The sequence below is a fragment of the Mus pahari genome, chromosome 22 (assembly GCF_900095145.1).
Source record: "Mus pahari chromosome 22, PAHARI_EIJ_v1.1, whole genome shotgun sequence".
NCBI lineage: Eukaryota > Metazoa > Chordata > Mammalia > Rodentia > Muridae > Mus > Mus pahari.
The window spans coordinates 47,764,538-47,779,702 of record NC_034611.1 but is presented as its reverse complement, the minus strand read 5'-3'; the positions used below and the strand labels follow the sequence as shown (position 1 = coordinate 47,779,702).

The 15,165-nt window shown below is 51.7% G+C and overlaps 1 protein-coding gene across 4 annotated transcripts; it reads right to left on the bottom strand.

Moving 5' to 3' along the window:
- Nucleotides 1-6,585: 6,585 nt before the first annotated feature.
- Nucleotides 6,586-15,165, bottom strand: Dnajb5 (DnaJ heat shock protein family (Hsp40) member B5). Of its 4 annotated transcripts, none has more exons than XM_021221978.1 (5): nucleotides 14,975-15,165; nucleotides 14,035-14,176; nucleotides 11,670-11,914; nucleotides 8,191-8,792; nucleotides 6,586-8,005 (listed from the first exon to the last, which is right to left on the bottom strand). In XM_021221978.1, the coding sequence occupies exons 1-5, from the start codon at nucleotides 15,135-15,137 to the stop codon at nucleotides 7,772-7,774; spliced, it is 1,386 nt and encodes a 461-aa protein (XP_021077637.1). In that variant the 5' UTR covers nucleotides 15,138-15,165; the 3' UTR covers nucleotides 6,586-7,771. The 4 variants fall into 4 exon arrangements, with proteins under 4 accessions (XP_021077637.1, XP_029389216.1, XP_021077641.1 ...); XM_029533356.1 differs by having other exon boundaries at nucleotides 14,035-14,503; nucleotides 14,975-15,112; XM_021221982.2 differs by lacking the exon at nucleotides 14,035-14,176 and having other exon boundaries at nucleotides 6,589-8,005; nucleotides 14,975-15,106.

Here is a 15,165-nt window from a genome sequence, read left to right as displayed (position 1 = left end):
AGCACTGCCCCTGTAGTGTCTCCAGGCTCCCACAGCTCTGCCCCTGCAGTGTCCCCAGGTTCCCACAGCTCTGCCCCTGCAGTGTCCCCAGGTTCTCACAGCTCTGCCTCTGCAGTGTCCCCAGGTTCTCACAGCTCTGCTTCTGCAGTGTCCCCAGGCCCCCACAGCTCTGCCCCTGCAGTGTCCCCAGGTTCTCAAAGCTCTGCCCCTGCAGTGTCCCCAGGTTCCCACAGCTCCACCACCTGAGCCTTCTGTCACTATTGGCTTCCATCCTTTTTTTTTTTTTAATGTTTTTAAAGATTTATTTATTTATTATATGTAAGAGCACAGTTGGTGCTCTTACCCGCCGAGCCATCTCACCAGCCCCGGCTTCCATCCTTCTTGCAGACACTCTCGACAACCAATCTACAGTTTCTTTATGTGATCTTGTTCAACAGCAGCCTATTTATGAACCTGTCAGATACACAGGATAGAAACCACATAGATGTAGAAGCCATAGAGGTCTGGGGATCCTCCACAGACCCCACTCCCCATGCCACACTCTACCTCTGCCTTCACCTTCTTGTTAGTGGGCTTCCCTGCTCATCTCTCACTCAGTGTAAGAACAGTAGTCTCTACCTCTGTCACAAAGGCCACTTTGCCCTTGTCCATGGACTGTCACTAATCTCTGTACACATCTACCTTTGAAATGAACACTATTTAATTGCATCTATTTATTTACTTCAGTCTACGTGGAGGTAGGAGAACAATTTGCAGGAATTTGTCCTCCTTTTACCATGAGGATCCCAGGCGTTAAACTCAGGTTGTCAGTTTGGGCAGCCAGCTCCTTTACCCACTGAGCCATCTGGCTTGCCCAGAGATCTGATGGGTCCTTGTTCTTTTGTTAGCCCCGATTCCCTTCAGCTGTTCCAACAGGGTCTCTGCTACTAGGCACTTTTCTTTGAAGCTTGTATTTCCTCGCTGCCAACTCTGCTGCCTGTTTGATATTTGTCACAGCTACAGTTCTCTGGGTAGCTTGGAACTAAGTTTAGAAACACACATGCTAAGCAGTTATTTTCCAGCAAGCCCCTTCAGTGGCATCCTTGGTCCAGGCTCACTCCTGTCAAGTGAGGTTTTCACAAGTAGGCTCTGTGATGGCTGGGATGTTGCCCTCTGGGCACCTCTCTCTCTCTCTCTCTCTGTCCCTCTCTGTCTGTCTGTCTGTCTGTCTGTCTGTCTGTCTGTCTCTCTCTCTCTCTCTCTCTCTCTCAAGATTTATTATGTATACAGCACTCTGCCTGCAGTACACCTGCATGCCAGAAGAGGGCATCAGATCACATTATAGATGGTTATAAGCCTCCATGTGGTTGCTGGGAATTGAACTCAGGACCTCTGGAAGAGCAGACAATGCTTTTAACCTCTGAGCCATCTCTCCAGCCCAGCACCTTTCTCATTATCTATGCAGAGCTTAACGTCTCTCTTCTTTTAAATTTATCTATTTTAATTTTGTATTTTCCACTTTTATATGTGTATTATATATGAATGCATGTTTGCACATGTGTGGGTTCATGTGTATGTGTATGTGCATATATGTATGTTCTTTTGGGACATAAAATATTTTTTAGAATGTGCATCCATTGGCTCATATTTATAAACATTGATTTATACAGGAACCTTTTAAATTTTTTTTAACATTTAATTTTATGAGTATGGGTGTTTTACCTGCAGTGTGCAGTGCCCAAGAGAGCTGAAGAGGGCATTGGTTCTCCTGGGACTGGAGTTAGAGACTTTCTGAGCTGTCACGTGGGGTAAGATTTAAAAAATGCAAGAAAATATATTTATATACACTTTTATCTTTATCTGTATAGTGACTTTTACTAGGTCTCTTTATTTCTTCATGCAGAGTTGTCGTTTCCTTTATATCAGCCTGAAGGACTACCTTTTAGGAATTTTAGGGCAGATTTGCCGATGATGAATTTTCTCAGTCTTTATCTAGGGATATCTTGATTTCTCCTTTCGTGTTTTGTTTGAAACAGAGTCTCACTGTGTAGATCCAGCTGTCCTGGAACTCATTCTGTAGACCAGGCTGGCCTCGAACTCAGATACCCGCCTGCCTCTGCCTCCCGAGTGCTGGGATCGAAGGCGTGCGCCCTAGCCTGGCGACCGTTTCTGTCAGTGTCTGGTTTCAGCTGCACCATCCTCCAGACTTCTCCTCAAACCTGATGTCTACCCAACATGGACTCTGACTCATGACCTTCCTGCCTCAGTCTCCTCGTTGTAGGGATGCAGGGATGCACCAGCGCGCTGCCTCCGTTTGTGACTGCTAGTTGTTCTGGGTATAGAATTTCCCCTCCAACGCTTTGATTGTATCTCCAGGTCTTTCTGATCCGCACGGCTTCTGATTACAGCCAGCTCTTAATCTCACTAGAGTTTGATGGGATCTGTCCAGCTGTGGTTCTTCTTATTGTCCCACACATCCACTTGGAATCTTTTCTTCTTCTTTTTTTTATGCTGAGATTGAACAGAGCTTTTCACACTTGAGGTCAGCACTTAACAATGATCTTCATCACAGAACCTTCTGGTTTACAGATTAATAAGGTCTCTCATCAAATCTGGGGAGTTTTCAGTCAATTCATCTCCTCTTCTTTCTCTTCTCCCCTCCCCCCATTCATCTCTGGATGCTAGGGTATCAAACCCAGGCTTTTATACATTTTTACCCCTTTCTCTCCTATTTCTGGTGCTTCCATTATTGTGTTTTGCAGGTCTTAAAGGCTTTCTTCACCTTTATTCTTCTTTCTCTCTCTGTTCCTCAAATTGAATAATCCCTTTGACCTATCTTTGTTTGCTGATTTTTATGTCTTCCTAATCTACTTATATTACTATCAAAAATTTCATTCAATTGTTTTTTTCATCTGCAAGGTTTCTATTTGTTGATTTAAAACTTCTCTTTATGTTTTTTTTTTTTTCATCTCCCCCATCCCTTTGGTTTTTCAAGACAGGGTTTCTCTGTGTAGCCCTGGCTGTCCTGGAACTCACTCTGTAGACCAGGCTGGCCTCCAACTCAGAGATTCGACTGCTTCTGCCTCCCGAGTGCTGAAATTAAATGTTTGTACCAAGCCGGGTGTGGTGGTGCACGCCTTTAATCCCAGCACTTGGGAGGCAGAGGCANGCAGATTTCTGAGTTCCAGGCCAGCCTGGTCTACAAAGTGAGTTCCAGGACAGCCAGAGCTATACAGAGAAACCCTGTCTCGAAAAACCAAAAAAAAAAAAAAAAAAGAAAAAGAAAAAGAAAAATGTTTGTACCACTACCATCCCGCAGGCATCCTTACGGGCATGATTGTGCACCACATTTATGCAGTTCCTCAAAAAGCCAGAAGAGGGTGTGCAGTCACCCACATTGAAGCTACAGGCAATTGTGAGCCAGCCTACAGATGCTGGAACTTGAACCTGTATCCTCAGAAAGACCGGCCAGTGCTCTTAGCTGCTGAGCCGTATCTTCAGCCCCACCCCTGAAAATCTTATAGCTGCTTGGGAACTTTAACTTTAGTCTTCTCACTGAATCCATAACATCTCTTGGAAGCTTTCCTTGCCTGACTCAAGCATTAAGCATGCACCAAAAGCCAAAATAATATGACTGGAATTAGGAGAGAGGTAGGGCTTGCTTGTTAGGGTGCTTGCATCTGTAGAACTATTCAGGTGATGCAGGCCCAGCTGTGGGCCTTCTCTTGCCTCCCTTCTCAGCCTTTGTTTTAGGGAGAGCTAAATGGACATTGTTCAGATCCTGAAAAGAAACCCCTAGATGGATTGATGAATATGATCATAAAAATTCAGTCCTGGAGCTGGAGAAATGGCTCAGTGGTTAAAAGTACTGACTGCTCTTCCAGAGAACCTGGATTCAATTCCCAGCACCCACATGGCAGCTCACCACTGTCTGTAACTCCAATATCTGATACCATCACACAGACATACAAGTAGGCAAGACACAAGTGTGCATAAAAAATAAAATAAAAAAGATTAACTTTTAAAAAGATAAAAAGGGGGGGTGGAGAGATGGTTCAGCAGGTAAGAGCAACAAATGTTCTTCCAAAGGTCCTGAGTTCAAATCCCAGCAACCACATGGTGGCTCACAACCATCTGTTATACGATCTGACCCTCGTCTGGAGTGTCTGAAGACAGCTATAGTGTACTTACATATAATAAATAAATAAATCTTCAAAAAAATTTTTTAAAAAATCAACCCCATTGCTAGGGGCAGTGCCACACACTTAGGGAGCAAAGGCAGGAAGCTTGAAGCTAGCCTGCTCTACATAGTGAGGTCCTGGATAGCCAGGGCTGTAGGGAAAGCTTGTCTGAAGAAAAGCAAAATCCAGTCCGAAGGATAAGGGTGTGTATAGTTAAGTGGGACAGCATTTGCCTGGAGGGTTTATGGCCCTGGGTTTGATCTCTAGCACCTATCCCCTCATCTGTAAGCAAAAAAGAGAGCTGGGCGTGGTGGTTCACGCCTGTAATCCCAGCACTTGGGAGGCAGAGGCAGGCGGATTTCTGAGTTTAAGGCCAGCCTGGTCTACAGAGTGAGTTCCAGGACAGCCAGGGCTATACAGAGAAACCCTGTCTTGAAAAAAACCAAACCAACCAAACAAACAAAAGTCTGGAGAGGCTCGAGAGATCTATGGGTTGTGGACTCCAAGAGGACCCTCAATTCAAGAAAGAGAACTTTCTTCTCCTGATAACATGGATAAACTGTGTCAGTGGGGACAAGGGGCAGTCTAGAGTTACCCAGCAGCATGTGAATGCTGACAGGGTACCAGACACCAGACTGCCGCTGTGGAGGGGCAGTACTCAGAACCGAAGATGAAGAGAGGCTGGAGGAGGGCTCATCACGGAAAGGGACAGCCTTTCAGTCTTCTCTTTAGATGGATATGAGAGATTCGGAAATTCACTCGAAGCCCAGAAGAGGCTGAGGAGAGGTGAGGTCCAAGGATCTCCCAAGTCACAGTTAGATGTCCTGACAGCTGAGAAATGACGAGAGACTGAGTGACTAAGGTGACTTAAGATCCAGGTAGCCAAGTCTAAAGACATTGTCATGCACAACAGACAAATGATTGCCATGGGATCTCTGTCTTTACAAACTCAACCTACCTCCTTTCCTTCCTCCTTCCTGTCCTCCCAAACTTGGCCAGGGAAGAAAATCTGAAGGCCCACCAGGAAACACTCCCTAGTTTCTTTATTTTCATAAAGTTCCTCCTCTACTCCCCTTTCTCCTCTCTCGCTTCCCCCTTCTAGTTACGTGTGTGTATGGACACACACACACGCACACACACTGCAGCAGCAGCTTATCTGGCCTCACATAGCTTGGTTTCTGAGATCTCAGGGACTCATGGGCCTAGAAGGGTGTGTTCAGTGCAAACATGGAGACAGGACAGTTTCCTAGGTCCTGTGTGTCCACCGAGGCCAGAAGAGAACACTGGTTCGGAACACCCGGATCTTGAGGTTGTGGGTCTCAGGGAAGACACAAGACAATATTTAACTTCAAGTGAGTGAGATCACTCTAGAATTCCCAGTGCACAGGACAAAAGGGTAGGATCAGGTAGGGTGGGATCCACCTCACCCATAGCCGATCTCTTTGTGAACCAGATCCCCTGGTTTGGGAGCAGGAGGAAGAGCCTCATGTCAGAGGGCAGGAGCCTTTGTCACTGTCTCTGCCTCAGGATGAAGAGTGAGTCAGAAAGGTCCTGAGAAGCCCAAGGTTCACCGGAGGGCAGCCATCATTGTGGTCTCAAGGCTGTCTTGGGTCTCTCTCCAGCAGTGTGGCTGGTGTACTTGAAGGTAGCCATTTCTGTAACCACGGGGTTCTTTCCCACCCAGACCCACCAGTCAGAGTTGTCTGGCAGGGACAGGTGGGTGAGATACCAGGACAGACAACCCCAGAAGATGGTATGGTTCAAGGAGCAGGAACTATGTTTCATGTCCATCAGGGAGCCCAGGCCTCCAGTCAGGCCCTGTCACCATGCTCTATCTATATTCTTTGTGCCCAAACTTTGAAAAAAAATTCAATTTTTTTTTATTTGTAAATGCATGTGCATGAGTGCAGGCTCTCTTGATGAGGCTGGACTTGTTGGATCCCCATGAGCAGTTGTGAGCTGCCTGATGTGTCCTGGGAACTGAACTTGGCTTCTCTGTAAGAACAGGAAGTGCTCTTAACTGCTGAGCCATCTCTCCAGCCCACTTGGTAGCCAGACTTTATTTTTGGGAGTGTGCCTATTCTCATCAGTCCTCCGTGTCCCGCAAGGAGTACACTGTCTCTAATTCAAAGAGAACGTTCAGACAAGTGTGTTAGCTCTCATATTGACAGCTTCTGAAGGGGCTGGACCCTCTTTCTCACAGTCAAGGGTATCTTTTTCGTAGGCAGCTGGGCTGTGGCTTCTAGTGTTGATGTTTGGGGTATATGTTCTGGAATTCCAAGAAGTCAGAGCTTATAGGAAGAAGGGGTGAGCCTTGGCATATACTGAGATTGACTGGCTTTCCTGGGGTGACCAGGACCCTGGGAGGAGGCTGACAGTGGCTCTGTGTTCCTGCCTGCACCAGCATTACTGCTTCTGCGCAGAGGCTATATTTTTAAAATACTTTATTTTTTTCATAATACTGTCATTACAAAAAAATACAAAAAACTACTATAAAAACATTCAGGGGCTTGTCAAAGTGAGAAAACCTAAGGACCCCACCCCAGGACCAGCTGAAGCAGTTTTCTCCCAGCTCCTTCACTATTCGACTTTTATACAACTGTGGGGTGGGGTGGGGTGGAGTGGGGTGGGGTCACACAGGCAGAGAGGGGCTGGACACTTCCAACACAGCCTCCAAGAAAAGTAAGAAAGAAGTCGCTTCACACATCACAAGGTGGGGCTTGGAAGTCTGGGGTGGCTAGGCCCTGAGTTCAGAGGTTTGGGGAGAAACCTGTGATCCTGAATCTCTTGGTGGGGAACAGCTGCCACCTGACCCCAAAGCCCTTTTCCTTCCTGATGAGGGCTGGGAGATGGGTCCTGCCCCACCTCTTAGCTGGGATGGTTCAGCCCCTTTTTTCTTCTCTCCACCCTTGAACACTCCCCAGAGCAGCTGAGGGGGACAGATCCTCCAACTCTGTGGGGTGTGGGCAGGGCAGCTGTTGGGGAGGCCCCTGAGTGTTGGCTCACTTCCCTGCCCCAAATGAAAAGTGTCTCGTGCTCAAAGGACAGCCTTGTTCACAGGTAATGGGCCTTCCCTTCCTTTCTCCTGTCCTGTCTTGTCTCCCGGAGAGACACAGACCATTTCGGCAAATGCTCCATGTGCACGGACACTTGTGCAGCAGCCTCGGCCAGCTCAGGCCCGGGGTGGGGCCGGAAGCGCTGTCCTTTCTGCCCTCTTTCTCCAGAAACAGGAGGAAGCCAAAGGGAAGGGAGAGGGAAGGTGTTAGCAAGGCTCACAGGGAGGAGGAGGACGTGCTATTTACAGGCAGGACAAGGAAGCTATAGCTCCGAGTAGCTCTCAAGTCACTCTCTAGCCACTGCAATGGGAACTGGATTCAAAGCACGTGACAGAAAATTGACCCCTGGTCTGGGCTAGCTTTCCCCACCGCCCTCCCATTCCCCCAAAGCAGCCCAGCTCCGAGAGGGGTCAGGACAGGAACATTCTCCTGGAAATCAGTGGCTTTGCATTTTAGAAAGTGCCAGTGTCCAGGGGACACCCAGCCGGGTCCACATGAGATGGGGTGAGTGTGGGGGTATTGCTGTGGTGGACTCCAGACTGGCCGGGGCAGAGCCTAGGAGCAGGGCAGGTGCTGCTTAAGGATCTGCCGTGTCTGTGGGGTTAATCTGTCTGGGAATCGAACTTTGAACTCAACAATGAGGTCTCCCCGCTGAGTGGGCACCTTGGGGAAGGGAAGTCCCTCCCCACGGAGTCTTTTCACGGTGCCTGGCTTGATAACATCATTGCAGGGTAAAGGGATCACTCGGCCATCAATGGTGGGAATGTTCACGGTGCAACCACACAGTGCCTGGGAAAAAAACAAAGTAGAGTGAGGGAAAAGTAGGCAGAGTGGAGACGGAGGAAAATTATGTACACGGGAAAAGAACATGGCAGGCAGGAAGGAAATGCTTCCTATCACCCTCCAACAGACAGACAGACAGACACACGCACGCACGCGCGCGCGCGCACACACACACACACACACACACACACCTCCTTGAGGCTGATGAGGGCACTGTAGAGCACGTTGGTGCCATCTCGGCGGAAGTGTGCATGAGGCTTGTCTTTGAGCACGAAGACAATGTCGGCTGGGATGTTGTCGGGCGTGGCGTCGCCCTCTTTGGGGAAGGTGATCTTGGTACCTTCCTTCCAGCCTCGTTTGATGACAATGTGCAGGATTTTGTCCTCGGTACGCACAGTTCGCCCATCAGGGTTAAGGCGCCGCCTTGTGATCTTCATGCGCTTGGTGGAGCCATGGTAGATCTCCTCCAGGGACACCCGCAGCTCATGCACCACAGGGGGGTCCTGTACCTTGCGCCGGGGGTACAGTGGCTCTGGGGCTCGCCTTGGACCCCTACTCAGCCCATTGAAGCCAAAGCGGCCAAAAGCACCGAATGGGTCCTCATCTTCATCCACATCCATGTCGTCGGGATCAAAGCCACTGAAGGGCCGAGTGGAGCGGCTGCTGGCAAAGAAGATATCGAAGGGGTTGGAGCCACCAAAGAAGGAAGCAAAGGTGGCATGAGGGTCCCCATGAAAGGTGTAGTGAAAGGAGCCGCCGGAGCCACCTGAGGAACCACCGCCGGTCTTGAGGCCTAAAGGGGACGAGAAGTTAGGGGCAGTGTGGCTCATCCTCGCCCCACCCCAGTCCCTTCTCTCTGCCACTGAATGCTGGCTCCCAGGCTGAGGCGAGTAAGCGGGTCTCTAGCCCCTAGAGAGGACCACACAACAGAACAAGAAAGGCTTTGGACGGGATTAATTTCTACTCAGTTGCATCTATACTTAGGAATGTGTACGTGGCATGGTGTTGCGTGTCTATTAATCTCAACATGCTCTAAAGTCTGGGTAGGAGGATTGAGAGTTTTAGGCTCATCTGGGCTGTATACTGAGACCTTGTCTCAAAAATCAAACCAAGACAAGCTGCATCCTGAGAGTCCGTCAAGCTGAGTTAACCCATACGTGGGAAAGCCAGGACCCGGAGACTTAGAAAATGTGACTTACGTTATGTAATCATTCCCACTCACAGTGCAAAGATGCCCCAGAAAGGTTGGGTTGTTGGTCTCGTATTACATGACAGGCCACACCTGACTCCCAAATCTCTATGAGACAAGCCAGGGTTTGGCCACAGAGGAGGCTAATCAGTGAGCTGTCCTGAATTAAGTGTGGACACAGTTTAGGAGGAGGCCCTACTTCAACTCTGCTTCATCTCTTCCTACAGTTTGCTCAAACTGGAAATCAAGAGTTATCAAGAAAACTCATTGACATGGAAATGATGAGCTATTTTTTTTCTAGAAAAAAATATCAATCACTTCATTTGCATATTGTGATCTAGTATTATAGTATCAGGGACTGTCATTCACGTATTGTACAGACATAGACGATAATGGACCAGTGTCCCAGAGTAACACCATACCAGCCCTGCATCCCATTTAATGTGGAGCAAGTCAACGGCACCACGCAACGGATGAGCCCAGCTGCTCCCTCTTGTCTGAGGGACTCGGGTTTCTGGATGGCGCTTTGATGGCGGCTGTTTGGTGGCGTTGCAGGAAGGATGTGGATAGGGTTAACACAGACTGATCAGGAGCCTGGAGATTCAGGGGTGGGGTCCAGGCTAGAGGAAGGGCCCCTCTCACTGAAGTGTACTTGCTTATTTAGTGCTGGGGCGGGACCTAGGGCTGTGTGCTGCTCTAGGCGTGTGCTCTAGCACTAGGCTACATTCTTAGCCTTTTGTGAGGCCTTTTATCTAAAATTTCAATTTGCCTCGGGAACCTGGGCTTAAATGATTTTCTTATTTCATGGGGCCACAAGGACAGATTTGGGTTTCATTAGAGAGGCCATGTAAGGCGCAGGCACTCCGGGGCTCGTGGCAGCTGCCTCTTAACCCCTTTCTTAAGACTTGGGTGTGTGTGTGGATCTGCTCTTTCTCCCTGTTGAAGGGCAGCTGTGAAGCAAGTACAAAAAGCTAGGCAGGGCTTAGTGAGGGAGCGGGAGGCTGGATCGATGACAACAGGGGGTGATTCTCACTGTGGGGAGTCCTGCCCCACCACCCACCCCACTTCAAGCAGGGAACAACTTGTCCCAAGCCAAGCCAGTGCTGCACAGACTGTGTACAATGATTCTGGCTGGCTGTTGAGGAAGAGGCAGGGTGGACGGCAATATAACTGACTTCTCCTTCCTCCAGCCCCAGAGGCTTTCCCTGGGTCACAGTGCACTTCATCTATCCCAGAACTCAGTGTCTAGGCCTAGGGTCCGAGTCTGGGTGTTGTCTTCACTTGGGCTTGGTCGTGATTGGGGTTGGGAGGAAGTTTCCGGGTAGCTTCTCCCATCTTCCTAAGCAAAGGTTGGGCTTCTTTCAGGAGGGACTGCAGTTCTGAGTCTGGCCACACGGGGGCGTGGTGCCTGCACTGCTTCCCTACTTTCCCACTCCCAAAACTTCCCATCCTCCCAGCTTAGCCGGGATTTGAGCAGGTGCCTGGTCTCTCTGAGAACTGACAAGTCTGGGAATAATCAGGGAAAAACGGGATGAGCTCGCAGCATGGAGACTAAATGGGGGGCAGGGCTGGGAAGATGGGGCACAGGGAGGAGAGGGGCAGAGACGACCAGGACACAATATGAAGAGGGGACACAAAGAACATTCTCTTGAGCCCCTGCACTTAATCGGGTATAGTACATGCCTTTAGCCTGGTTCATTCTGAGGGTAGACTGGGGAGAGCGAAGGGGACAATGAAAGAGAGGAGGAAGGACAGCTCTTCCCAGGAAGGAGAGTCCTCAGCTGTGACAATGTCTCTTAATATAGCCTGACAGGTGCCCATGGCTGGCGGGTGGCAGGCGCCCCGAGGGGCAGGCCCAGAATTAGCAGCTGCATCATGCCTGTGGGATGTGCTGGGAGGAGCCACCCTCCTAGGGACTTTATTTGGGCCTTTCCTGCTGCCTGTCCTGTGCAGGGCCACCAGCTGCCCCAGGGAGAGGGTAAGATGCCAGCAACATCTCCCCTTCCACTCCTGGACCCCTGCCACTTCCTCTGCCGTCCTAAGGGGGGACTGGGGGTGGTGGCAACAACCGGTTCCACTCAGGCCTCTAGGAGTTAATTCGCTGGCTAGTCAGGGGCCAGACATTTTATGCTGATGAATGTAAATGCCGTCCTCGGAGAGTCCCAGGCTCTCCCTCTCTCTCCAACCTTTCTGATCAGCCAATGAAGCAGCGGGGAACTTCGGGCAGGACTAATAAGGCTGGGAAGGGAAGAAGGTGGGAGGAGGGGGAGGAGGAGGCCTCTGGCACAGTCTCCAGGCCTCTCTAGGGCCAGAAGGGGACAAGGGAGGGAGAAGAGTGTGGTGGGGAGGAGAGCGAGTCGAGGCCAGGTAGTGAGTGAGGGAACTTGTCTCCCTCAACGCTGCTGCTACGGAGAACCGAGAACCGGCTCATCCAGGGCTCCAGACAAACAAACAGGGGTCTGGCGCTCTGTGCCTCCTTACCTTCCTCGCCATACTGGTCGTACAGGCTCCGCTTCTTAGGGTCACTCAGCACATCGTAGGCTTCAGCAATCTCCTTAAACTTCTCCTCAGCGTTGGGCTCTTTGTTCTTGTCCGGGTGGTACTTCAAGGCCATCTTCCGATAGGCTTTCTTGATCTCATCCTCGTTGGCCCCAGACGGGATCCCAAGAATCTTGTAATAATCTTTTCCCATCACAGCCACTGGACCGGTGCTGGGCTCCTTATTTCTGAAAGAGCCCAGGGCCAATTTTTGATGCCCTGCTCGCTACAGCCCAGCCCCACTCCTGATGATCCTGTAGTCCTTAAGTGACTCCCCGTGTGACCTTCAGTAGGTCATGCCTATTCTCTGGGCCTCTGTCTCCCCATCTGTAAAATGAAAGTTTTGGGCTAGATGATGTCTTCCGGTTCTGACATGAACCATTCCATGATGCTTTTCTCAGCTTCTGGCTGAAGAGTGTGGCCTACTTCTTGGGGCTAGGCAGAGAGGCCCAGGCTCTCGGGCCAGCCTGAGGACCCCCCAGAGGCCCTTCTGAGCGAAATGGCACCGTGGACTGACAGACACACACAGAAGCTGGCGAAGGTCAGTGCACTGAGTGAGGTCACCTGAGCTTCAGTCTCTCCTACGCCACACCTCAGGCATGATGCCCGGGCTCAGGACAGCTGGGGCAGGAGCCTAGGGTGAGGAACAGGCTCCAGACAGCTGAAGTGGGGTACCCCAGATCTCTCTGCCCTTGCCCCCCAGACTATGGTAAGCCTCACACGTGACTCAGATCACAGAGTGACTCACGCCTTTGGAAACGGCTGTTTCTAACACCCTTGTTAGCAGGGGACACTGTCTCTCCCCCAGCCCGGGTAACGCTGCCTTTACTCATTTCCCAGTATTTACACACTGAAGTGCGACTACTTGTCTGCGCTGCCTAAGCACCAGAGGTGGTGAACAAAAGCATTAGAGAAACAGCCTTCTTAAAGCCTAGGGGGACAGATGGACACCGACCTCCGTGTCCTAAATGTCTTTGCTGTAAGCCCCTCCTCTACCTACCCTTACATTTTAGGATCTGACTCCATGCTAGGCTAATACCCCTAAGTGGGGCTGAAGGACATCAGGCCAGGGTTCCTACACTCTTAACCTGCTCCCATCAGCGGGCCTGCGGAGGATATGAAGGGAGGGGACATGAAGGAGTGGCCACGTGCCATCCTTTAGCCTTTTTGAGGTGTAGCCAACCCTCGTTAAAACAGGGAGAACCAGAGCCTTTCTAACAATGTCCTGGCAGCCAGAGCTGAGGCCTGCTTTTCTGCCCCTGACTACTTCACAGTAGTAAAGTGAACAAGGCGTCCTGGCAGGAGCGAGGGCTGTGACAGTTAGGGGGCCCCAGACAGGCAGGGAGAGTGAGTGACCTTAGCCCCTGCCTGGGGCAGGTGGCTAGGTTGACTCACGGTACTGGAAGCCACCTCACTCTGACAAAGAGAAGGCACCATAAAGGCGGGTACTCCCCCATGTCCCCACACTGGCATGTCACGCCTGTGGGGGAGACTGGAGTCGGGGGAGGCAGAGAGGAAAGAGCGCCTGGAGGAGGGCAGCCATTTTCGGAAACGGCATTAAAAGCAGTCTGAGAGGGAGATGGGTGGTCTGCCATCTTTGCCTCAGCCCACACTTTCTCTCCCCCAGGATGGGAAGAAACCTAGAACAGCAACAGGGTGCCCAGAGGGCGAGCGGCCCAGCTTACCAACCCACCTTCATTACCTCTTCACCACCATGGCCAGCTCCCTCTGCCACCCACCTGCTGGCTGCTCTAGACCCATAATTCTCTTGCCTCTACAGACACAGGGCAAACTCTCAGGACCTGCCTCCTTTCCCTCCTTCTTTCCACCCTCCTTCCCTCTCCCTCCCCACGAGCCACGTGGTAGGATGACAAAGGAGCCCCAAGGCATGGCTCTGCCTTTGATGAAGAATGAGTATGTCAAGGTAGAGCTGGGGATGAAAAAAAAAAAAATGAGGACAGATAGCAAGAGGGACCGTCAAGTACAGGGAGGAGACAGGGTCTGACGGACAGGGATGAGAGATGACAAAAGGAAAAGGCTGAAGTGGACCACAGGCTACTGATGGGTTGGGAGGGAGAACCTACGAGCTGAAATATTGGAGATATTTGTGGAAACATGAGTTTGAGAGAGAGATGAATGACATGGGGTACAATTCATTCAAAAGTACAGGTGAGGTCAAGGGGACTCATGCACCTACCAGGGGGAGATGAGGATGACAGGGAGGAAGGAAGGAGGCAATGCAGGGAATGGCTGGTGTGGAGAATCTGACTTGGCATGGGTATGAGTGCCCTTCTCAGGAGGGACTTACCGAAACTTTACAAACCCATTCAGCGTCCACGCTCGAAGTTTTAAGGGCTCCAGCTGAATTTTAAACATCAAGCTGGCTAAGAAGTCTTCTCCCCAGAAGTGTGGGAAGCTCCGGAAAGCTCCTCGAGCCTGCAGTGGGGGTGCTGCTGGCGGTGGGCAGGACAGCACTGTGCGCTTAAACATGCCCAGCCAAGCCCCTCACCTCTGATCGCTCCACCGGAGCCTGCTCGGGGACGCTGTAGCTCTGGAAGCCACCTCCTCAGATTCCCAGAGGCCGTGACCCAGGGAGGCCTGTCTCGTGCCCAGGGAGCTGGACCGGATCCCCAGGAGTAGAGTGCAGAGAGAGGATCCAGTGGCCACCTGCTCTCAGGTGCAGCCGTGTCTGGCTGAATGATGTGAGCGCCTGTGCGGCTGTGTGACAGTGAGGCTGGCAGTGACAGTGTGTAGCTGTTGAGTGGCAGCGTGTGTACCTGTGACAGGTGTGATAGTGAGGGCCGAGAGTCAGTGAGCTCCTCGCCTCTCTGGGGAGGACCCAAGCCCAATCCCCAAGAACCTACTCAATGAAGTCACTGACGGGGAGTCTCCTCCCCCGCAGATGGGCGGGGAGGGGCGGGGCCGAGCCGAGCCTGGCCCGGACAAAAGGCGCGGCAGGGAGAGGAAGGAAGGGGGTTCGCGCGGGGGAGGGGGTCGGTGATGTCACCCCAGCTGGCTGGCGGGCCTGCTCAGAAACGTCTCCGCCCGGCGCAACCCAATCCGACCCGACCCAACCCGACCCTTGTCGCAGACACCCAGCACTTGGCAGACCCCGAGCTCCCAGGCCCCTCACCCCTACGGCAGAGGAGACTACGGGCCCACGGTGTCCCAACCCCCCATACCAGGCAGGACCTCTCTTCTCGACGCCCCACTCCCGGGACCCCCGAGTCCTCGCTCAGCGCCCTCACCGGTGAGGAGCTGCGGGCGCCGCCGCGGTCCTTCTATCATCCGCTGCCCCCTCCCCCGGCTCCGGCTCCGCCGCCTCCACTCGGGACAGGAGTCGCCTGCCCGCCGGCCGCAGACAGCGGGACCGGGAGCCCGCCCCCACGGCTCCGCCTCCGCGCTTCCCATTGCACGGTCTGTCCGTCACTCAGCTCAG

Coding starts and splice junctions, on each gene's coding strand:
- Dnajb5 (XM_021221978.1), bottom strand. CDS start 15,137: ATGGGAAGCGCGGAGGCGGAGCCGTGGGGGCGGGCTCCCGGTCCCGCT. Junction 14,177..14,974: donor GCGCCCGCAGCTCCTCACCG/GTGAGGGCGCTG, acceptor CACCGCCAGCAG/CACCCCCACTGCAGGCTCGA. Junction 8,006..8,190: donor CCCTCATCAGCCTCAAGGAG/GTGTGTGTGTGT, acceptor TTTTTTTCCCAG/GCACTGTGTGGTTGCACCGT.